The 24,622-nt window shown below is 41.6% G+C and overlaps 1 protein-coding gene across 1 annotated transcript in view; it reads left to right on the top strand.

Annotated features, from left to right (window-relative positions):
• Positions 1-424: 424 nt before the first annotated feature.
• The window catches only part of SRGAP2 (SLIT-ROBO Rho GTPase activating protein 2), a 107,917-nt gene continuing 83,719 nt past the window's right edge, over positions 425-24,622 (top strand). The window contains exon 1 of the mRNA XM_009327348.1: positions 425-822. Coding sequence (XP_009325623.1) covers positions 756-822 — 67 coding nt within the window. The 5' untranslated portion in view covers positions 425-755. The remainder of the gene's footprint in view (positions 823-24,622) is intronic.

Here is a 24,622-nt window from a genome sequence, read left to right as displayed (position 1 = left end):
CTGGTTCTCCTCCCTCCCCTCCCTCCCTCCCCTGGGGACCCCGCTTTCCAAATGAGCCCCTTCTCCCCCCTTGGGGCTGGCCGCCGTGTAGGCGTTTTCCCTTGGTTACCTGGCCGGTCTGCATTTCTAACCTCACGCTGCTGCTTAAAGGACGATTTGCAATGTCAGGGCAGCTTTTCTTTCAATCACAAATTTTGGCTGCGCATCTTGTGACTGCTGGCCGCAAGCTGTAATTCTCTAAATACATTTTTTTTTTTTTTTGCATTTGCATTTGCAGGGAAGCAAACCAAAGAAAACGGCTCCTTGTCCTCCGTTTCTGCTCTCGTTTGGGATTTGATTTGCATCATCTCTGAGCACATTTTAAAAAAAAAAAAAAAAGGCAAACCAAACCCACACAAAACATGTTGTGCGGAAGGACTTCCACTCCCTGGCTGTGCTATTAACGTTAGCAATCAGGAAGAGCCTTTGGGGGCTGCAGGATCTCGCTAGTCTGATGCTGCTGCTAAAGGTTTTGGTGCAGGGAGACAAAACTGCTGCCTCTTCCATCCACTGATCTCTCAACATCTGCATTTTGCTGCTGCTGTGCTCCGTCTCACACCCTCTCTCCATGGACTGATTTTTTTTTTTTTTTTCCCTTTCTGTGGGGGGGAGGACAAGCGGAAAATCAAGGCATTGCATTGAGAGAAGTGAAATTGCATTTATATCTTGTGTTCTGGTGGATCTGCCTTGAGGTTAATCTTTTTGGAAAAGAAAACATGACGTCGCCAGCAAAATTCAAAAAGGATAAGGAGATCATAGCTGAATATGACACTCAAGTTAAAGGTAGGAACGGTTTTATTTTCACCTCTTTTCGCTTTCGCAGTCCTGACTTGCAATTGTAGGAGTTTGCAGTGGATGTTTGGGTGGGGAAGGGGGAAATCATTTGCAGACTGCCTGGAATTTGCAGGGTTTTTTCATAATACAATGCTGGATCGGGTTTGCAATGCTTTTTCTTGTCCCCGTGGGGTAGGTTCCTACTATGGTATTGCCGTTTTAAGGTATCACGGTAAGGGCTTTTTTATGGAATATAACAAATCTTTGAGTTCTGAGAGATCCATATTTTTCTGTCTGCTGTTCTAAAATATGGCTTTGCACATTTGAAATATGAGAGCCAGTTAATTGCTTTTTAATCCTCCTCCTATCATGGGAATCTTTTAAAAATCTGTGTAGTGTCAGAAGAGCATATTTCCACTGGTAGTAGCAGGGACCGTGCTGAGGGTCCCTGTAAAGCTGTTTGTGCTAGAAAGTTCCATTATTCAGGATTTTGCTCTTGGTGAGTCCATAATATTACTGCCTGGTTTTTCTTACTGTGCTCTTGAGTGTAACACCTTAAGGTTGCAGTGTGTGTGTGTATACACACATATATGTGCATACGTATATAAATGAATAAAACTAATGCATCAGTGTTATTCCCATCATCGTAAGGAAGGCAATAAAGAGTCAGAGGCATATTTGCAATGATCATGCGAGTCTTCTGCAGAATTCAGTTGGCTGGGTTTCAGGCTATCATGTGCCCTAGGTAAAAAAAAAAAAAAAAAAAAGGATGGTGAAATGTCTACTTAGCTTCTTATTTTTGCAAAGTTTTCAGGATAACGCTTATTTAAAAAAATAATTACGACTTGTGTATGGCTTGATATATCGCTGTTAGGAAATTATGAGATTTAGTGCTTTATCTAATTGGTTAAAACTTGCTTGGTATGCTCATAGCATGCAGGAAGGATGGCCTTCGGGCAGGGTTGATTGAGTTAAATCAATGCGATTTAAAAAAATGTGATTTAAATCTGAGTAGGAAACCTGGATTAAAACTGACAATTAAAATATTGTTTTGCAATTATGCACTTAGTTGTTTTTCCTACTAGGGGGGCTGCTCACTGGTCGCAAATCATTAAAACATGTTGTCCTACAAGATGCATATCCTACACTGACCCTAGTACTCTGTACCTAGAAGTAGTTTTGACATTTATGTTAAAAATATTTATGTGAGCAAATATAAAGCTGGGTAGGAGTTTATTTTCTTCTTTTTTTTTTTTAATTTTTGTGTTCTTAAAGTTAGAAATGGAGAAGAGCGTGTTTCTTTTTTACTTTACTTTCTGTTCCTGTTTTCTAGCTGTCTTTGATGGAAATGGGAATTGAAGTCAGTGTAAAATTAGAGGCTTCTGTGTTCTTTCATTATTTACCCCATCAAAATGTGTGTGATAGAATCAAGCTTGTAGTCACAACATTTGCGAATTGGACGCAATAATAAGGAACAAGGCTTTAGAATTAGTAAAGCGCATCTCCTCGCCTCTCAGATTTTTCATGCATTGGCAAAGAAAAGAAAGCTTTCCCTTCCTTTTCAAAAAAGGGACCGACAAGATGGGTAAAATGGAAATGAGCCTTCCCTGTGTGCAGAGACCATTACTGCCAAAATTCAGTTCATCTCTTAAGGCGCTTATGCGGAGACCTGTCAGTTCAGCCTTCAAACGTGGACCCAAAAGTGAACTACTGTTGTGGCATATAGATATTTTTGCTTTTTGCCTTATAAAATGTTCCTGTCTTAAATATGTGAGGTTAAGAGCAGCGGACCTGTGTAAATGGAGCACGAGGAGCTGGGGGAAGGGGGTTTCCTTCCTGAATTAGTGGCGAGGGCAGCTATGAGTTTGTCTCGGGATATTCATCCCTCTCACAGTTCAGCTCTCCCTGTGTGGGGGACTCCTCGAGGCGCACGCCTGCCGTGAGGGATTGCGGGGAGGTTAGGGTTAGTTGTGTGATGCCGGGGAAGCCTTGTGTTGGACACCTAGAAACAGCCCCAGAAGAGGCTAATGGAAGGTGCTAATCCATCTCCTGCCCTTCCCTTGAGAGGGAGGTGTAGATGGGCCAAACAGCTCAAAACCAGACGTGGTGGTATGGTAACAATCCTCTCCCCCATCACCTTATTTCTTTCAAAGTACAGCGGGGAGCTTCCCTTCTTCACCTGGCTTCGACCCTTCATGAACTGCTTTGGCAATGGGGATCATCGTCCCTCTGATTTTAGGTATCAAGTTCGGGGGGAGACTTTGAAATTATAAGCTCTTCTTAAAATTTCATGAAACTTGCTTTACATCTCGTAGATAACCTTGGTTCTGAGTTGGATAGTGATTTGGCTCTACAGGAAAACTCATGAGTGATAAGACCTCTTGCCTCTCTAATTCCAGAGGCGTGTGGGTCTCTCTGCCAGAGTGGGAAGATGAGATGGTAGTAAAGACATACTTAAATCCAAAAGTGTGGTGCTGCCTAGTCATTAAACATATCATGGTCCTTGCATAAAAAATTTTAGCGTCCTGATCAAATTCTGACTTTAACTGCAGGAATGGCATAGAAATGGTGTTAACTCTGATTCTGGGTTGTTTGGTATCTTTTCTCTTGTGTTGTGAAATGATGCCATGAAGCAGTCGCCGTGGGAGTGAGATGAATCAGGTGTTGGTGTGCTACATAAATTGTAAGGTATCATCTGTTTCTCAGATGAGAAAACTCTGATATTTTTCACTAGCATTTAGAAACTTACTACATTTTTTGCTACACTCCATTCTGGCTGTGCGTTGGAAACTGTGTTTAGAGGCTTCATTTAAAACCATTAATCCACAAACACTTACTTAAGCACTTTAGATTATTAATACTAGAATGATTGAGCTTTGTTTAAAAATTTAATAGTCTTCAGTTGATAATCAAAAACTACTTAAAGAATAGTATGGCTTATGGTTAATAGATCATTGTTATGCAAACCTTTTGGTTTTCTGTTGCTGAATGAACTTGGTAATTTTTCTCGTAAAAGGTGTGTAGGGGGTGTTGATGAGTGAAACTTTTTGTTTTCCCATGGCTGTGAGCTATAGGTATTTGCTGTCTTCTTCCAGCAGCCAGTTCTTTGCCTCTTTTGGGTTGGAGTTAGCTCTTCCCGTGGTTTGTGCATGCAGCTAATGGCAGGGGAGATCAACATTGGAATGAAATGAATTTCTGCAGATGAAAGTGATTTACCTCTTACACATCAAACTTACTGTGCAGTTGTCAGGGGACATGGAGGGAGCGATGTGTTTCTTCCTAATTACTTGTGCAGTGTGGTTGAGGACAAGCTTTGCAGTCTGTAGGTACTGGTGCAGTGCATCCATCCTTGGAGGTTGCTGGAACCAGACTGGATACCGCCTTGAGTAACTTGGTCTGACCTTACAGCCGACTACCGGAGATGGGGCTGGATGACCTCCTGAGCTCCTTCCCAACCTGAATTGTCCAACGATCCTGTGGTCTTTAGTATCTAGAGGTTCAGTTACAAACGCGCTGTCTTCTGCAGAAGTGAGTTAACCTGCTGAGGTGTCCACGCAGGGTGGCTTTCCTCAACAACTGCATTGACCTTGAGTCTTTTGCCTTTAGATGATGCAAGCAGAGTCTGCCTTGTGTTTGGTTGCATGTCTGTGCTATCTGCACTTGAATGTTTCATGCTGTTGGTGAGGAGAGGAGAGATTGCCAGTATTAGTGGGCTCTTCTTGCAAGACTTGTTGAGAGTGCTTCTCTCTTTGAGGAAACTCTGAAATGGCTGCGTGTCATGTGGTAGGAATTCTCCTGACAAGATGACATGGGGTCAGCAGGGGAGGGAAGTGCTGCTTTGATATGTTTCTGTACCATGTGCTCACAAAGATTATGAGTTCTGTGAGGCTGGAAAGTGAGATTCTGTGGTCTCCATATGGAGCCTTTGATATCTCAAGCTCATCCCCTTGTCTGGATTGTCTCTCCCAATTCCTTTGTGCAAGTTGCGGTAAAGCAGAGATAATTAATTTATGCTGTGCAGTGTGTTCCATGTGAGATTTGGATGCTGCCTATCTATGCCTGACCAAGGACCGTCAGACTGTTTTTCGGTTTAATGTATTAAACTGGAGTGTACGTTTGTTGAGGAAAGAGAAGCCAGTGATCTGTCTCTTAATTCTTCTTTTCTTTCTCCTCGTATCCCACGAGAGCCTTATATTTAATTAGTTTGTATAAAGCTTCAGTAAATAGCTTCATGGTTTGGGCTACAGAAATTTAATAGTGAAATTTTTTACACAGCGAGGGTTCATAAGCCACTTCTGTCCTTGAGTAGTCTCTAGCAAAGGTTAAAATGCATCTCTTGCAGCACAGTCCAAAAAGCGCTAGGAATATGAAAAATAGATGAGGTAATTTATAGCGGGAGCAACCACAGCACAGAGGTGCCTGCGTGGTTATTTAGCTGAGTGTCTCTTGAACTAAGAGAAGGTGCCTGATACGAAGAACTTAAGGCAAGCCTCACAGCTTCAATCAGATTCAGGCTACTACAATGTCTAAAACTTTCTTTTTAATCTCCCCAAAATCGCTGATAAATTTCAGGTAAGTCCCTTTTTCCTCTCTGGGTGAGGAACGACTGAGAGCGTATTTGATCTGATTGGGATCTTTTGCCTTAAATGCTGCTTAAAAATGCCTTAAATGCTGCACACCAATCTCATTTGTGTGGTACATCTTCTGAGCACCTTGATTGATGGTCGGCAGTTTTTAATCCTGGTAAACTCTTAGGAGTGGTACAGACCTTCTGCGTGTGAAAGATTACAAAAGTAGCTGTGACTGGGTCAGCAGCTGTAATTTGGGGGCTAGAAAGGAAGTGTGATGCTTTTGGGGGTGGTGATTTGGAACAGAACTGGCATTTCTCTCAACTGTTGAAAGCTTTCTTGTTAACACGGCACATGCAGCGCTTGTCTAGAAAGAAGGTATTTGTAGAACTATCTTTAGATTTTTAGATAAATGAGTTGAAATCACTGTAATTTATTTTGTTGCTAAACCTGTGCACCTGGGGATTTTCAGTACTGTTGACGTTCTGTATGTACGATGATTTCTCTGTTGTGTTCGTCTTGTGTTCAGGTCACCAGGTTGGTCGCTGCACACTATGACTCTGTTTGCAGATCCTAGCACCATGGATGTGTGCTTTGGAGAGTTACGGCTGAGCTCTTGGCCACTTCTTTGGCAGAGCCTATTTAATACACTGTGTAAATAGACTTTTCAGCCACGCACCCTGGTGTGGTTGAGTGGAATAGTTTTGAATTTTGAGATTTTGAGTTTGTATGTATTGGATTACCATTTACATTTAAAATGTAAAACTACCTTTTAAGGGTTTTTTACAGTTAATCATTACTCTGTGCGTGTAAGTGATTCCATTTGTTTGCAACAATGACTTGCTCCAAACTCCGGCTATGGAATTTGCTGTAGAATCATCTGTTTTTCTGCAGTTCTTGATAGCGCTAATCCCTTGAGTTTTGGAGCTGGATTGGGCCAATGAAGCAGCCTGCTGCCAGAAAGGGGGAAGGGGCTGTTGGGAGACTGGTTTGATGTTACAGCAATAGTTTGTATTTCTTTTTGTCCCATGTACAGTTCCTGCTAATGGATTATTAACGAGGACGGGAAGAGGTGAAAGAATGCAGAGTCTTCCTTCTTTCCCCTCCATCTCCAAAATCCCTCTGCTGCAGATTCATCAAGTATTGCAAGGCTACTGACCAAAAGACTCAGTCCACTTAAGTGCTGCAGTTTCTTCCAAAAGCAGAAGGAACTGCCAGTGTAACTCCAGTAGGGTTTCTATAAGAAGTTTACTAGCGATAGCCGGTTTTCCCTAACTCCCAACTAAGGGAGCCCCATGACATTTTTCCTTAGCTCTAAATGATTTCCTTTCGTGGTAAGGGTACACGTTAGTATCTTTTCCTTTTTCTGTTAGTTAAAAGGCTTGACTTTTTTTGTTTTTAATGCTTACTAATTTTTGCCCATTTTGGGAATTTACTTGGAAGAACCTATTTGCCTGGTCAACTTTTTCAGCTGTCTTTATGAAGAGTGAAAAATCTAAACCTTTGTTGAGATGGAGAGTATGTTTAAACACATGTTCTTTTGAATAGCTTTCGCTATGCCACGCACAGTTGATATTCATTACTTATGACTTTATTTAGTTCATTTTTGTATGACTTTGGCAGATTTCATGCTTTCTTTTTGAGAATTTCTACAGCATCACGGGAGCCCTGCTCTCTGAATATTGTCAATGTTTTGTAGGCGATGGAAGCAAATGCAGAGTTACGGTTTGATTTGCTGAGGGATAAACAGGTATGGGAGAAAATGGGAGAAAGGGTCTTGACTTCACAGTAATTCCATCATTAGAGACCATTCCTCATTTCTACTTTCTCTTTCTCCTTTTCTTCCAAAATAGCAATATTACAAAAGACAAAACAGGACCTTCTTGTTGTGAAATCTCTAGGTAGTGGTCAGTGAAACTCTTGATGCGAGTGTTTAAAGTCAGAAAACACATGTGGATATAGAGTAACTGTGTATAGGAAGATCAGCTGGTGTTTTTTCCAACTAGATGCTGCAAATGGATTTGAACCCTTTAATTTTTTTTTTTCTTTTTTTTTTTTTGCTATCAGAGTAACTATTTACCGTTGTTAAACTCTAAAGGTTCTGACCCAGTCATTTTGCTTTGAGTTGGTATGGTGAGAGTTAATCATTGCTTGGAAAAAAAGTAAGGAGCTGGGATTTTAAAAAAAAAAAAAACAACAACCCCAAAAAACTTCCTCTGCAATTCTGAATGTAAAAGGAGATGTGTTTACAAGAGCTAGAGTTATTTGGGAGCGCTGCTTGCACTCCGAAGCAGCGTGGGCATGATGTTAGGATGGCAGTATGCAGCCTGCGGTGGGCCTAGGTAAGAGTCAGTGACAGGCAGCGTCGGTCAGGAGAAACGAGCCCAGCATTTGCTGTTCTTTAACCAAGCAAGGCGGCAGAGATGGAAGCAAGTATAAACGTAAATGTGAGCTGCGCCTGGGTGTAAACCTCAGCTGATGTGCCTGGCACAGCCGTGCGGTTTAATCTAGTGTGCACCCTTTTGTATGCTGCAGCATGCTGCACAGAATAGTGCAGTAAATCTTTGGCATAAACTACAAGCAGCAAATTGCCAAAACATTCATAGGATTCCCCCCTCTCCTTTAATGAGTGCTTTTTCTCCACCATTTTTTCTCAAGGTGTTGCTAAATGTGGTGCAAAAATTCTTAGGTCTTAAGTGTTTTCAGCATGCCACAGAAACAACTTTTGCTTCACATTTATTTCTGTGAAATTGGCTGAATTAGGCCAGGGGAGCTGCCTTATCCTGTGGCACATAAGCAGCTCCTGGCTTCTTGACTCTTGAGAAGGAGCCAAATAAACAGATTAACTCTAAACCAAGAGTGGATTTTAATCTACAGTCCTGAAGTGCTGCGGCAGGGTGATTTGGTCAGTCCTACTAATTTTGAAGTTGGCTTTTTTTTATCGTAGGACTTTCCAGGAAGAGCATTTTGGCTTCCCTTCTTTTAAGTAGCGAAGGGTTTTTGGTTTGTTTTTGTACTGCTGTCGTTGGACAACGGTTTTCATGCAGAGAGTAAGCTGTGGAGCTATGCAATTTATAGATGGGGAGTGCTTGCAAATTGAATCTATTTAAAATAACAACAGTTGTTGCCTGGGAATTAGTCCCTGACTCTTTCTTTGGGCAGCAGTTCAGTCCCACTGCAGGGGCATGCCCTGATGGTCCTGCGAGGAAGGGGGGTTTGTTCCCGACAGATCTGTAGCTGCCAGAATTGCTAAACTGCTCGCTCTGAACAAGTGGATGGATTGTTTTCTAACCAAAGATCCTGAGCCTCAGTCAGTCAAAACAGTTCTGTGTCATTGGTGGGTTTTTGTAAGGCAAACTGTACAGGGTAATGAATGTGTTTTTCTTGCTGTAGCTTTTATTTGGTACCTGAAAAGGGAGGGGGTGATTAGCAGCACAAACTAGTGCTTATTCTACAAAGGGGATTGTTTAGAAAGATATCTTTCTATTTTCTTTGGTTTTTAGCCTCTGCGTGGTGTGCCCATGGCATGAGGGAAGGCTGAAAAGCTGTATTTTGTTCGGCTGCCGGTCACATCATCATTGATCCCTACAGTAAAGGAGAGTACAGGGCTTTAAGCTATTGATACAATACGTGAAGGTTTTTCCCCCTCCTTGCATTTGCAGCTTGAGACTTGGTAATGATGGATGGGGTGCCGTTCTGTTTCTCATTTCTCACCCTCCCAATTTCCCATCCATCCTGTTCCACCGCTTGTAGAAATAGTGAGGATGGTGCTGCAGATAATGTGGTGAATGCTGATGTTTTAATCAGCAGCCTGTTCAATTTTGTTCAGAGTGTGTCTGGATATTGCAATAATAAAATACAGTACTGTCTGCTGCTGATGGAGGCTTAGTGGTGAGAAATCTTAAGGGGAAACCCAGTTTGTGGTAGTAAGTTCTTCACAGCAATTGCTCTTTGTTGGTTTAGCGATCTGAATGAAATGAGGTAGGGATTGTCATTTCCCTGTGTCAGCCATTCTATTTAGGCATTAATTGATCCCCTCGTTCCCCTTCTCAGCAGGGAGGGAGTGATCCATGCAGGGCAGGAGGAAACCAAATTGATGGACCAGTTCAAGGAACTTGCTGGGCCGTGTCATGTTACGTATGATTATGCCTTTATTTGGGGAATATTTAAGATGCCTGTTGGATGAGGTTTAAATATAGTGGGATAAATTTGAGGATGCTCCTACTTGTTAGCACTTAATTTGCGAAGTTAGGCGTTATGGGAAATTCCACAAAATCCTTTTCTTTATGCAGGTTAACACGGGGGCAGTGCTCTTGCTATTCTACTGCTAAGAGTACCTGGTATCCACAACACGTTTTATGTGATGTTCTTGCTCTTAGGGGGGAAAAAAAAAGAGGAGTTATTCACGTTTTATTAGCACTGCATGTTATTAAAATATGAAGAAATTTTACATAGAGACAGGATTATGGGTCGAAGAAACTTCCAGTCAGCTACCAGATGTAGTTACTCAACTTGGGCAGTACTGTGGCAACCACAGGCAGATGGTAGCTGTTGTGTGCTCACTGGCACGCCGCGATTCTCCTTCTCCTATCCCAATTCATCTGGGGAGGGCTGCCTTAAGTGTTTTACTTGGAAATCACAACTATGACAAGTTAACTTCTCCTAAGGCTGTTGATGGCACTACGAATAACCATCCAGGCAGTTTTGATCAGTGAACAGTAATGAAGCTTTCTAGAAAACCGATGCTCTTCCACTTTCTTGGAAACCCACAGCAGCATCATATGCCTTTAAAGCAGAATTTGGACATGCAGCACGAAGGCGAGGCAGAGTGAAGTTTACTAAGATGCTGACATGCCTGCCCTCTGAAAGGGTTGCTTTCCTGCCTGGAGCATTTGGCAAATCCACTGACAGGGTTCTTTTATTTTATTTTTTTTTGTCATCAGTAGATGTACATTCAGTTCTGTGGATCATAAAGCAGGTATATTACAGATGTGTTTTGAAGACAGTCTTGTCTGATGAACATGAAGTGCTTTGAAAGCTCAGGACAGAAAACATGTAAATAAGAAGCAGCCATTATTACTGTGGAAAAAAAAAAAAGTCTCCATTTTTGTTAATATGTGCAGTGGATATATTAGTGAATGATAATGACAAAGCATAGCATACGAAGTGTTTTATGGACTGTAGAAGTACAGAGCTCTGAGCAGGCCCGTGGAGGTTTTTCCCCTCTGTTCAATAACCAGTTATTCAGAAATTTAATGAATTAATATCTCTGTGAAGTGGTTTTGGAAAGGAGCCTGGTTTTGCTTTGGCCTCTTTAATGAAAGTAACTCTTCCTAACTTTTCCGTGTTCTCTCCATCTGTTGAAGAAGGAAGCCTGCTTCATCCCATTTACCCTTTTCCAAAAAAAAAAAAAAGGTAAACCACCAGTATTTCTGCTGCATAGTGGGCTGCTTGCACCCGTCTGTGTCCCAGCTCAACGGGGCGGACTCCAGTGCTGCAGAAAGATGCTGAAATATGAACAAGACTTTGCCAGTAAACGACTTAAAAGTGTGCAGCTGGAAAAGGGAGGGGGAAAGGGTTTCTGTGCTGTATGGAGGGAGGAACAAATGCAACACTACAAAGGTCACAGGATACAGTAATGATGTTTGGATGGAAACTTAACTTGCTATGAATGAAATTGCGCTCTTGTGTTTTCCCCCTGGAGCTGAATGTCTAAAAACTCTGGATACTTCTTGTTCTGTTTCTTTTTTTTCCCTTTTCTTTTTTTGGCTCTTGTGAGCTTCCATGAGTTGTGCTATAGAAATGGAAAAATGGAGGACGGACAGCAGCCACAGACATGCCAGGAGAGGCTTAAATACACTAATCTCTATTGGGTTAATCAGAGCTGTGACATTATTAGTTTCTGGTTAATCTAGTACAACTGTTTGCAAGTCAAAGTTTTGTTTGTGCTCAACAAATGTGTAGGGTTTCTTAGCAGGGAACTTATTACGTTACCAAAGATGTCAGCACTGCTGACCAGGGTTGCTGGATAAACTCAGAACTTGGGTTAAGCACCCCTTGGAGCCAACTCTTGGGCCCCTTGAGTGTCAATTTTATTTCCTGTGTGGTGTGAAGTCTTGTTACTGACTGCTGAATTGCCTTTTCTCCCTCCATGTGCTCTTACCCCGTCCAGATTGTCTGTATTTTCTCTGAGGTTGGTTTGATCTTTTATCAATCCATATGTTGTTGTTACCTTCCATTATATGATTAATTTCTGCCTGGAATGATAAATTACTTTACCCCAAAGTGTAAGAGAAATCCTTTTATTTAGCCTAGTTGTCTAATGCCAAACACATTCATATGCATTGCCTTCATACTTAAGGAATTAATCTTTACTTAGGCTTTAAATCAAATTATTTCCCTCATCCCCGTCAGAATGAACTTGACAGAAGATAGCTATAAAGGGCTCCTTGCATCCATTAATTTCCACCTTTCACTCTTTCTCCCCAGAAATCTTGGCTAAAAATGGCCTCCCCAAACATGCCCCCGGAGGTTCAGGTAGTAGGTTGTTTCAGATTTAAAACAAGGGAACAAATTCTGGTGCTGGTCTCTCTGGAAAATCCCTATAGGTAGAGTCATCTTGTATGTCTTGAAAGCGGCGGCAGCTGTTGCCAGCAAATGAGCAAGTTTTTTGGTTTGGTTTTGGGTTTTTGTTTTATTTTGTTCTGAAACTTCAAGTTATTTTCTAGTTAACATACTCTAACAGTTGGTCATTCTTGCTGTGATTTCTAAATTTGCTTGACTGTTACTGATTAATTTCTAGCTCCAGCTTAAGGAGCACCATGGTAGGAGTATTACAGTACTACAGGAGAAGGCTCCATCCAGTGTTCTGGGAAGAAGCTTGCGATCGCCAGGCCAACACGTATGGAGTGGGCGAGTACGTTGTTTTTCTGCTGCTGGAGGCTTCTCCAGAAAGCAGCATCTGTAGCTTGTGGAGTTCCATAATAAATACTTGCTGTAAGCTGAAAGATCAGCTATAATTTTCTCCGTACTCTGTTGCCTTTTCCAGCTCACTCTCATCGTTTCAGTGGGTTTATGAATAGGCTTCGTGCAAATAGTTCTCATTCACGCCGCACCCTCTACCAAACCCAGAGCAGCACGGCCAGCTGCTATGGTTGGGATGAAAGTGCTGCTAATTTGCTGTTACCTTTAGTTGAAGGATTCTGGATCTTGTGAGAGGTTTGCTGTTGTCTTTGCTGTAAGAAGTTATTTATATGTTGACTATTTAAACACATTTATCAGTTCTAAAAGATCGTTGCCTCTCCTTTCAAGAAGGAGGTTGCTTTGAGACCTTACATGGAAAGGTGCATGCAGAGGATGACAGCTGCATGTATCTATAGGAAAGAGTAAGTTGATTTTTTTTTTTTTTTTTGAAAGCGATCAGTACTCAGCCAGCCTTGCTTGGGTTGTCTGTTGTGGAAAGGTTATGCTGTGCTTACAGAGCTACTTTGAATCTTTGACAGCGATAGTAAGAATAAATTCAACCCTCTGCACTAAGGGCTCTCTGATGTACAAGGAAAACAGGTTCCTTTTCTTTCCCTGCCTCCTTCCCCCCCCCCCCCGTGTGCTCTCTCAATGCTTATTTTGTTAACAAAACAAAGATCCCCCTGAAGCCTCACTATGTGTGCTTTTAGCTTATAGCAATAATATTAAAATCTGTTGACCATTAACTTTTTAGAGCACAGGTGTTCTCATTTCTTTTACATAGAGTGGTTTTTATCAGATATGTGGAAAGCTCTTACTTTTATTTTTTTATCTTTCAATGTATGAAGTATTTATTTACTTGGGAGAGGTGAGTTTGTTTTTAAGTAGCCCAAACAAAATGCCTGTTCTGTTCAATGTGCTAAAGAGCTATTCAGCTGTATCGCAAGTCTCTCATGGTTCATGCTTTACTATATCACTTTCTAAACTTCTCTTTCACTTAACATCTTAAATCTACTTTCAGTCTTTGCGATGACCCTTTGCCTATCAGTGAAAGTGAGGACGTTAATACATCATACATAGTACTTATAACTGAGAACTCTTGTATCTCTGATATTTAAAAAAAAAAAAAAAAGCTGCCCAAAAGCCAGAGTTGTCTTTTGCAGAATTCTCTTATTCTGAAACTTCCTGTAGTACCTTTTAAGCATTATAGATGTTATTCCTTGTCTGCTTTGAAGCTAAATAAAGCAAATTATTTCTGGGTATAACTGTGGGCATAACTGTATGTGTATTTATAACATGCGTGTGATATTTTACTTTCTTTCTTCTTCAAAATTCCATCCATTTTCCTTTCAAATAGCTTTGTGTTTTATGATCACTGGAAGAACATCCTGCCTAAATTAGCATTTTCACTGGTTTGATGGTGTCAGAGCTTTCTGGGTACTGTTTTCCCCTCGGGTGAGGAGAGGCATCCTCTGGCGTTCGGTGCTCTTAATTCAGGTCTATTTTGAGGAGTCTGTGTTCTTTGGGTCGCTGAATTAGGTCTTTCAGCAGATCTCGCACAGTTGAATGGCATTGTGTTCCAAGTAGACTGAAAGTAGGTAAAAAGATTAAAGGGGAGTGAATGACTCGAAATGACCTAAATCAAAGTCTCCAGTGAGAGTTATGGGATTCAGTTACAGATCTTGAAACATGTTGAGAGAACATTGAACTCTTTTTTCTTTTTTGTCTGGCAATGCAGCCTGCGTGGCTGGAAGGGATGTGCCTCTTCTTTTTAAGAAAAGTTACTCGGGCAGAGGAGATAATTGCATAGCTGTATATGTGGGGTTTTTACTTTTTTTTTTTGTTCGTTTGTTTTTTTTGGAGGTGATGGAGTGACAAATCCCAGCATTGTTTTGAATGAGATGTCTGTCGAGTTAGGAGGTGCTCGCTGGTCCGAGTGGAAACAGGGAGTGGGAGAATGCAGCTCACCGCTCAAATAAAACTCACTGCAGTTTACGGCGAAGAACAGTCAAAAACAATTCCATGAATGAGTCAAACTTTGTGCAGCCTTGAGTTGGATTGTCAGGTAGCTGAAATGTGTCTACAGGCATCCTGTCTTTTGACTCCTTTCTCCATTCTCTTTTCTTCCTCCCTGACTTCTGCTGTTGGGAAATGGTTTGGGTAATAAGTAGGAAATAAACACTCCCCTGAAATTTCCTAACACAAATAAACAGGTTTGCTATTTTTAAGTGCCAGTTTTCTGATTCTTCCAAAGTTCTTTTTGCTCCACTGGGATTGAGTCTTGAATGAATGTTTTCTTTAAGATTTATTTTTAGGAGTTAAAGGCTTATGTGAACTTCAGTGTTGGCAAAGATACTAGATTGCCAGTCCTAGAGGTCAAATTTATATTTTAAAATTTTTAAATCTTTAAGCTGCCGAGAGGCCAGTTGAGAATATTGAAAGAGATGCTCCTTTCACTGCCTCTTGTACTGCAGTTTTGTTGACACTTTCCAATGTCTGTGAGAAATACTTAGTGTTGAAGCAAACCTTCACTGTTCCCGCTGAAGTTGAACTTCAGGGCTTTGTGAGGGTATTCAGTTTAAATAGGAGAAAGTTTGTGAACGTCAAATATTTCTATTGGTGGCAGAGCAAGCAGGAAACGCTTGTCATTGCAAACTATTTGGGGGCTGATTCCCTCTCCTTTTCTTGTGTATAAAGTGCTCTGGTTCCTTGGAGTGGACTTACCCGGTCCCAGGGGATGTCTTTTTTGTGTTTGTGGTGAAGAGGGGTTGTGCCAGAGCAAACAGAAGAGACCATGCGCTGCAGAGACCTTCTCCTTGGTTTTAAGGCATGGTCCTGGGAATTGCCTCTTGCTTTGACCCGTTTATTTTGTCCAGCAAGAAAACAGCCAGGGAGGCTGCTGCGGGCCCGCTCTTGTCAAAAGCTGCGTTTTTAGGAAGCTGTCTCAATGCTCCCGGATGCTGTTAATCCAGATGAAGGTGTTAATACCTTCTTTTTTTCTTGTCAGTTGGGACTAGAATAGACAAGGAAAAATATACAAAGCAATCGGATGTGTTCGAGGAAGAGTGTGTCAAGAGCGAAGAAAAATCTGCTTTGCCTTGTCAGTAATTAGGGTGGACTTAAAATTTTAGCAAGTGCCTGGCTCCTTGGTGATTTAATTTTCTACGTGCCTTAGCTTGGTTTGAGGTTAGACTATTCATGCTAACATGTTTTACAAAATGGATGTTCTCTGCATAGTGGTGACAGTGGGTATGTCTATTATTACTGATGGCAAATTGGTTAATAATGTGGTTAGTCTAAATAAACTAATAGTGCAGACTGTGTTTCTTTCATTGCCTAAGTTAATATTTTTACGCACCTACTACTAACTTTCCGGTCTGGGGTATTTTTTTGGGTTTAATTTTAGTTCTTTTGCTCAGCTAGAGGCAGCTTTTCTGCACATCAGTTCTGTAACCATCCACTCAGGCCTTGGGAGAGTTTTAACAGCAAGCGGTGATTTTTCCTTAGGAAGGCTTAAAAATGCCATTGAATACTACAAGCTCAGGGCTTGAACTCATTTTTATCAAGCCGGGCAACTTGTTTATGGCTTAATTGCTGTCATTTTATTTTGGATAAAGGTTAGTTTCAATTTTCTGCTGTTGGCACGGTTGTTCTAGATGAAGTGAGAAGTCTGGTGAACACAGTAAGTGGAAGAGAGCTGGGTATCAGTGAGTTCACTTTTGGGGGCTGGCTTTTTTCTTTACTTGCTAAAGGGTTCCTCAATTTTATTTTCTTTAATATAGTGTTCATATGTAGCAACCTGCAAATCGGGAATAAGTAAAATCTATTTTAATGAGTGAGAAGTCAGTGTGGATGACTCAACCTTCATCTTTTTTAGGTCCCGATTCAAATTCATTCCCTGTTTGTAGCAATTGAAATGTCACCAAATGTTCACACTGTTTTTTTTAAGAGCTGGTAGTGATTCCTGTCTCGATGATAGATTGCACCACGCTGCCAAAGGTGGTGGGCTCTGACTCCTCCTGGCAGCTCTGGCAGAGAAGCAGGAGCCTGGATGGAGAGTGGGAGGATGAATCACTTTTCTGCTCCTCTGGACCCAGACTGGAGCTGGGAAGAGCTTTTGGCTCGGCAGGGCTGCAGATAGAAGAAGAAATTCTGCCTTGGGTTTTTGCAGATGTCTTATGAGCACTGAGGCTGTGATGGGGCTCCTGGGGCTTAAGTAACGTGTTTTTTTTTTTTTTTTAAAGGCTGATATTTCTGTGTCCATTACGAATCAAAAAAAATAATATTTATAGAAATAACCCAAGTACGTTGCTTTATATTGTGAATGGAGTATCACTTCATAAATAATTATGAAGTCGTGCTGAGATGTGTGCAGTATCCCTAGGCAATGGCATTCATTCCCAGTATGTGCCTACTGGTTTCGATATATCTTGACTTCCTTACAAATGGTGGAGGTGAGCTAGTGTTGTCTTGTTCTTGGAAAGCAGGGGCGCAGCCGCGGCTTCTGATTTCAACTTCTGTGGCTGACGTGCTGTATGATTTTGCCTGATTTACTTAGTACCCGTTACCTTCATCAGCATAGGTATGATGCTGAATCAGAGAGCATAGCGGGATTTTAGTACTTTTACAAACCTTTTCAGATAATTCAATAGAAAATTACTGAATTGCTGGCTTATTGCATGTATACTAGGAGGCGGTGGCTGTAATTGGGATATATTTACCGTGTGAAGATAACTCACTGCGCAGTCTCCCTTCTGTAGTTCTCTGTGCCTCTATTTATCACGGATGCTCTTTAAACCTTAACCAGGTTGAAAATCGCAGTGGCTTGGATGCAGTGGCAGCTGGGTCCTGTTGGGAAGGTGCTGGCTTACGGACACGCGTGTTGTCGTGTGCAGCTTTCCAGACCTGCACTGGTGCGTTTCTCTTAGCAAGTTATTTCCTCAACTACTGTTCTTAAATACGAGATCCACTCTGCACTGCTTAGTTAGTGGGCAGAGTTTTTAAAAGCCAGCAATCTCAAAAGACTGCCTTAGCTCTGACTTCCCATACAGAGCTGACATTCAAAGAGAAACTTGCTTGTTTTATACTTTAAATAGCTCTCCGATGGGGAGGTGGATAGTGAGAGCACACAATATGGCCAGCGCTGGGTCATGGGGGCTCTGCAGGGCTATTATTAGATGACAATAGCCGGAATGAAAAGCCGTAGACTCTGCATCGCGTTTGGGCCATTGTGTGCGAGTGATATTTTTAATTCGGAGAGCCAGAGGTCTTTCAGGATCTCCTTCTCTTACGCTCCTCGTTGGAGACCTCTTGCTATTTTTCTTTGCTGGAGACAGTGGAGGTTATGAAGGAAAATGGCTGCTAAGTGGCTGCTTTTAAAGCAGACTTACAAATTCTGCTTGTATAGGGTAGGGTTTAAGACTATCTAACAGGCTGTACGCATTTTCCCCGTTGAATGCTTGGAAAGTGACAGTTTTTGCAAAGATGAGGCAACTGTAAGTTCAAAATATGGCTGTCGATACCTTTTTGTTAATGTTTCTGTTTTCAAAAGGAGGTTCACGCATGCAAAAGAAAGGTGATGATCTGTGTACATATTACTCAAAAGCTGAAAACTCCCAGGGCTGTGGAGGAAGCTGATGTAGCTGAGGGGAGTTCATCCTGACCTTGACTGATGTCAGAAATGAAGAGGATTTCGTGGCATTTTGCAGAGTGATGGACTGAGTCAGCTTAGGAACAACAAAGCCTTAATCTTTAAAGTTTTTTTGACTGAGCAGGTGTAACTTCTTTGCAAGAAAGTAGGCTGTTTGTAATGTCTCTGGCACAGGTTACTCGAGTTACGCATCTCCACAGATGTGTCTGTGTAAGAGAGCGCCTCAATTTCAAGGCACGCAATTTCTGACAACTGAAAGAGAGAGTGCTTAAATATTTACATTGCAAAATAAAATCTTATTTGAAGCCGTAGACAGACAACTGCATCGTATTTTTCACAATATGCTGTGTGAAATGCCTTTTTCAAGTCTGGTTTCCTCAATGTGCCTTTTTCCCTTTACCTTCCCAAGCTTTAGAGGAAAAAAGCAGCAGCTACACAAATTGAACGTCACTTTTTCTGGCATTAGGAGGAGGTCCTAGAAGACAAATTTGCAGTTTCACAGTTGATAAAGGCATTTTTCAGATATCATGCTATAGAGTGGAACGTCTCCTAGTGCAAGCCCCTCCGGTCATTTTGGGTTTCCTGAAGTGACATATCTGGTACCTAAGAAACAATCCCAACTGTCCCACAGCACTGAGTATACTTTTATTATTTGAATATAATTTTGATAGCTCTTTACCTGACTTGTTTACAGAGCTTGGTCTGTTTCTCCATCAGCATTGTATCCTGTTTTCTTCTGTTTTGATCTGCAGTTTTGTATGACTAATGATAATTGATTGTTGACTTTCAAAAATATTAAGTTGAGCCCCAAAGAATAATTGGCAAGTGTCTGCTTTTGGAGAACCGAACGGGTTGGACGAGGAACAGTTTTGTTTTAAGTTGTTGATGCAGTTTTCGAAAAGAGGGAACTGAAACCTTTTGAGGAAGGAATTTTCTGTGCATTCTGGTTTGAGTTTATTGTGAAATCAAGGAAAGTACAAACTGATATTTAACTTAAAATTTAGATAGTTGTGTATGCTGCAGCAAGAATCAACACTTAGGGTGAAGTGTATGGTGATCAGGAGAGTGTATCCATCAGGCAGTCTTGCACTAACAAGCCCTTTAATTGTGCTGAAATACAGGTTTTGAACTGAACTGCAGTAAAAGATACTGAGCAGAGAGGCGATGGGGTTAAACTATAACATTGTTTAGAGTGATCTGCAGCGGTGGGGATTTGCTTTGAAACTCTCCTCCTGGAGGATGGTCATCTAAAATCCTCCCCACAAAGTATAGGGGGAAGAAGTAGTTTCTCTTACAACTTCATTTTTAAGTGCAGGGCTTTTTGTAAGAAAGCTGCTGCATGCTTCTGCTTCCAGTGGCTGCTGTCGGTCTTGGCCGTAGGGGAAGCAGCTGCTGTCACCAGGCACATTGACTTCTTCCTCTGCAGGCTCTTGAATTTGAGGAAGATGATTTGCATTGCTGAGTATGTTGCTGATGCAAGGTCCAAATGTGGAGCTGTTCGTTTCAGTCCAGTCCTTCTGTACATCATCTACGAGGATGCACAGGAGTGCTGCTGAGTGTCACAGTGGCTAAAAACGAAGTTTTTCAGGTAGGGTGAGGTGGAAAGCCGGAATGTATCAGGCTGTCTTCAGATTGATTGGCTTGACTTCCTTCCCATGCAGTGGTTTCTTAGCTATACTTCAGAAGGAGATTAAAAGCTGGACATCCTGTTCTCGAGGAGGTTTTGCACTGCTGGCTTGCGGTGTAGGTTACTTGTAGGTAGGAATGCTGCAACAATTGATGCCTTATGCTTATCTCATTAGTGTGACGGTATTCCCAGTCCAACACAGAGTAAACTTCCAGCCATACTATGGGACAGCCAAATGTAACGTCAGCAGCTGTGCTGGACACAGTGCTGTTAAATGCAGGGGATTTTCTTACAGTTCTTTGTAGTCTGCAGACGCAGGAAGAACAAGGGAGAATGCAAGGTTAGGGACGGGAGTCTTAGTTGCTGTACTCCGTAAATATGGGACAGGGCAGGGGGTAGGCGTTTGTCCTGCAGTGGAATGGGCTGTTGCTGTGTTGTTGGTACGCCCAGCACTTTACATTTGTGTTCTTGCTTCCTTTGCAACGATACTGCAGTATCACTACTTTCTCTTCGCTGCATTTCTTAGTGTCTTTTTTCCTTTTGAAACGATACTGGACATTTAATAGCAAAAATACACTTCGATTTATCCTTTTGGTTTTCTTCTACATGGCGTCCTTTTGCCTTCCCCTAAGCTCAACCCTGACTTCCCCCTAAAAGTAACTTACCAACAAACTGCTGGAATTTTATCAAACAAAAAAGCCCAGGGTTCTTAAAACAATGAAATACTTAAGAACAAGACAAGAGTGTCTACTTTGCTTTTCACAAGCTTTATTTTTTTGAATTGCACTAGAGTGTGTAATTCAGGACTTTAAGGTTTGCTGAGTGACTACTTGCTCTTGCTGAAGAGCATCCGTACTTGCTCACTTGCTATGTAATCCATTTTCTTCAGGCAAATAAGCTGATTGCGTCCAGGTTTTTTTTTTTTTTAAACATAATTTTATCCTTTTTAATTACAGCATCCTCTGCAGATGTTGGAGTGTCATAAAAATGAAATGTGGAAACAAATGCGAAGTTGTCATGGCTTGCTCCAAATTTGAGACAGTAATTAAGCTGTCGGGGGAGTAGTGGAAAGTTCGGCTGACTTTATCTGTATGTCCTTTGGCAAATGACGCATGGACTCATTAATGGGAAAGGCAAATGTGAAATGAACTATATTCAGTGGTTTGTCTGTATGAGTGCATCTGCTTTGGCAAATAAAGGATAAAAACTACCCTGGATAATCAAGTCTAAGATTTGGGTTTTATTTAGTAGCTGGAGCCGCTGCTGATTGCTGTCAGGGGAAATCAAGGTAGAAACGAACAAGAATACCCAGGGTCTGAGTATTTCTTCTTTCTGGCTGGTAAGAAGAAAGAGTGGCACAGCATTCGTGTTGCGAGATTGCTGGCGTACTTAGAAAAGCAGCTGATGAAGACAGGCTAGCAGGTCCAGAATTACTCCTACATGGCAGTAACTTAAGGGCGCAGGTGGGGATCGATTCTTTATGTCAAACGGTGACGTGATCTTTTAATGGCTCTTAAGACACCTTTGGACCACGGGCTTCCTTTAACCCCCAGTGCGTTACCTGCTCTCAGGTTTTATATCTGAAAACGTTGAAATGTAGAGAGATAAGTCGTACATGGATCCCAAAAGGATACACGTTTCCTTCCCTCTGTCTACTTTCAAAGATTTTCTGGCCGTCTCTAACACGTTCGACAGATCATTTTGTGTAACCCTGTCTGGCAATTTGTTTCAAGATGTTGGGGTTTTTTAAAGCTCTTGTCTGAATGTTTTGTCCAGATGGTCTCGGTGTGAGTCAGAGTGTAAGGTACAGGTATCTTGCTTTGATAAGGTTACTCATTCTGTTCAGATAGCTGATGGCTTTATAGCATAGATATAAAAGAACAGATCTCTCATGTTAATGGGAAATTACCATTCAGTCTCTGGAAAACAAAAATAGGACCAGAGCGTTTGAAGCTTTTCCTGCTTGTTTCCCACTGTAAGTTATTCTCATGTTCCTGCGAAAGTGTTGGATTTTAAATGGTGATAACAAATCTATCTGTCCTGGCTCTTCGCAGGAATGTCTCCTGATAATAATGGTCCACCACTATGAGAATTTACAAATGTCAGTCACAGCTTCGTGGCATTAATGATTTATCGATGTTGTGAGCAGTAAAAGAAAATGAAATGTCTCGTATTGATAATTCATAATTCAACTTATGAAATCCCATTATTGACATCCTCATCTGAGGTGTTGTCAGCATGTAAATAAAATTTAAATAAGTTTTATTGAAAGTTACACATGTAACTTTATCAATGGAGATTTTACTACACCATTTATTTTCTTGCTCTGTATTGTTGAGACAGTATTATTCACAGCCCTTCCTGACATAGGCTTTTGTTAAGTATATATATTTAAAAAAAAAAAACCAAAACACCTCCCCCTCCCCCCCCAGCCAAACAAAATGTTCCACCATCTTTGGCATTTTAATGAGACTGAGAAACATGGATATTCCTGGGCTGCTTAAATCTCTGGATAAACTGCCATGCCGCTGAAGGACTTTTATAGAGCAACGTTTCCTTTCTCTAATTCCAAGTGCTTTTTTCAAAGGGAGGATGGAGGGATGTCTTGAAGTAACCTGAACCTGAATTCACACTGAAACTGAGAATGACTGGCCCATAAAATAGTTGGCACTCAAAAGCCTCCTCGCTATTTCTGATATTTCTGTGCTGGGCTGTTTGGTTGGTTGGTTCATTTGGGTGTGTTGTTTTAAGTCACTGGTAAATGAACCAACATAAACATTCCTTATAGTGAGGCTGGCAGAAGAGCCGAAGCCCAACACTTTGCTCCCGGCTTCCATGTTGATTTTGGCTGGTGCTATTCGGTGCTCGTTCAGGGGCTCCTTTTGGCAGATGGCTGGAGCTTCAAATAGTAAGGGTAAATAAGTCACACCCAGTGTCTGAATTGCAACCGTGAATGGGTTACGTGTGCTTTGGTTTCCTCCTGTCCAAATGGCTTTAATAAACCTTAATTTTACTTTTGGTTTTTTTTAGTGGCGTTTTCTAGGGACTGAATTGTTTTTTGTGGAGTTGCATTAAGCAAATGAAAAATGAAGTGAGTTGCTAATCGGGGCTCGAGTAGAGCTCGAGCTGTACGGAGGAGACGCGGTACAGCACCTGCCCTGCTGGGATCAGTCTGCATGGAAAAATAAAAAATTTCTAAACTCAGTATTGTCTTTTGGGGGTCCAATCAAAAAAAGAAGAAAATAAAAAGAGTTGTAGTGCAGATCTGTAGGGGTTTCAAACCACTGAAGATAAACTGCTGAGGTCAGATATTGGGGGACTGGAAGCAGAAGCACTTGGCCGGGCATGGAAACTACTTAGGTGCAGTGTAGAGGTCAGGAAAGGTCCCTGTGCTTGCAAATGTGAGGGGAAGCCAGGATGTGCACCCAGGGATCGTCCTGTGTATCCAGGTGATTTTTTTCCACTCTTTCAGTGAAATACACCAGCCCTGCTGCGACTCGCGGCCGTGCCCGTCTCCCTGCTGCCAGCTCAGGCTCGCAGGCAGTTCTGTGGGCTGAGGCTTCTGTTTATCAGATGTACTTATGCTCTTCCACTTCCCTGGGTATCGGCAGCAGAAGTGAAAATCCACCTGACGGGATCTGAAGAGTAAAGCTCCCGGTTGCAGACTCTTCTGTGCGTCAAGGATGCCGAAGCAGAGCCTCCCTGCCTGTGGTCCCCCACCTTGTCCTTTGAGGCATGCGGAAGACGCGCGTTTCTCGTCCACTTTTGCACAATAGGGCTTTTTGCTCCTGCCTTTGGAAAACGTGTGCGGTCGTCAGTTTTGCTCTGGTTTCTGCTTAGAGGGAAGAGCTTTCTGATGTTGATAGGTGCTGAAGCGCTTTAGTTTCCTGACGTATTTTTTTTAATAGTGATAATTTTTGTTATCTAGGGGTTGAAGAAGCATCAAATCCTGCAAAGCTTTAACTTTTGCATAGCTTTATTCAGATACTTCTAACAAGTGCTTTTTCTCTGATTTTGCCTAGTCTTTCAAATGCTCTATAAGAGCAGGATTATTTCCTTCCCTCTGTCTCCACTTCCGTCTGTCTGATAAAAAGGCTCCTTTTGACTTCTCAGAAGTGGAAGGAAATGACACTGGACAACATTCTGCTTTTCAGTGAACACGTACTTGATGTTTTCTGTACAGGATGCTTAATTTCAGGGAATACTTTGTTGATTCTATTATCTAATTGGTACTGGGAATCCAGATTAGTACATGGTCTTGTGTCTCATACTCTGGCTTTAGCTGATTCAAAGTTATATATATTAAAAAAATTGTTTGTTTTTTTTTCTTTTGACTATTGGTCATATTTCTACATGCTCATCTTAATGAATGGCTGCAGTTTGTGTGGTGGGTTGCATCTGTGTTTCTTTGGAAAAAGCTTTTCCTGGGAAGTAGGTGGTTTTCCCCAGAGGGGATGGAGGGGGGAGCAGAGAGGATTTTAATTTTATTTTTATGGCAGAAGTTACCTACTGTGCAAAAACTGGGTGGAACCTTACACATCTTCCAAACAGTGTTATGTGGTATGGTTTGCTTTTATTGAACTTTGAGTAATTTATTGTAGAAGTTGGAGCCACATAAATGATTTCTAAATGATAAAGTGTGTGTGCGTGTGTGTGTGAAAAGGAGGACCTGAGTTTTAATGTCAGTTTTCTGACAAAGGCACATGAAAAATAAGCATCTCCTTGTTCCCGGTCTGGTCTAAGCTGTGCTGATTAATGGGTGTTGCTGTAGCTGACAAAGAACTGAGAAAAATGATGATTCACATAATTCGAGCTTTGCAGGTTCAGTCAAATATTCATTTCCCCTCTTTACAAGAGGTGCTATAGAGTAAAATGTAAGTTCCCTTAAAGACAGCAGTCCTCCGCTTACACTGCTGAATATTTATAGCTCTAAAGGAACGACTTCCGTGTTTCCTATGATTATATGGGAAAAGCCTGCCTGGGATCCCTTTGCTTTCATTG

This window comes from Pygoscelis adeliae, unplaced genomic scaffold, assembly GCF_000699105.1.
Source record: "Pygoscelis adeliae isolate BGI_AS28 unplaced genomic scaffold, ASM69910v1 Scaffold197, whole genome shotgun sequence".
NCBI classification, from domain to species: Eukaryota; Metazoa; Chordata; class Aves; order Sphenisciformes; family Spheniscidae; genus Pygoscelis; species Pygoscelis adeliae.
The sequence above is the reverse complement of the archived record's forward strand: the minus strand, read 5'-3'. Positions and strand labels throughout refer to the sequence as shown.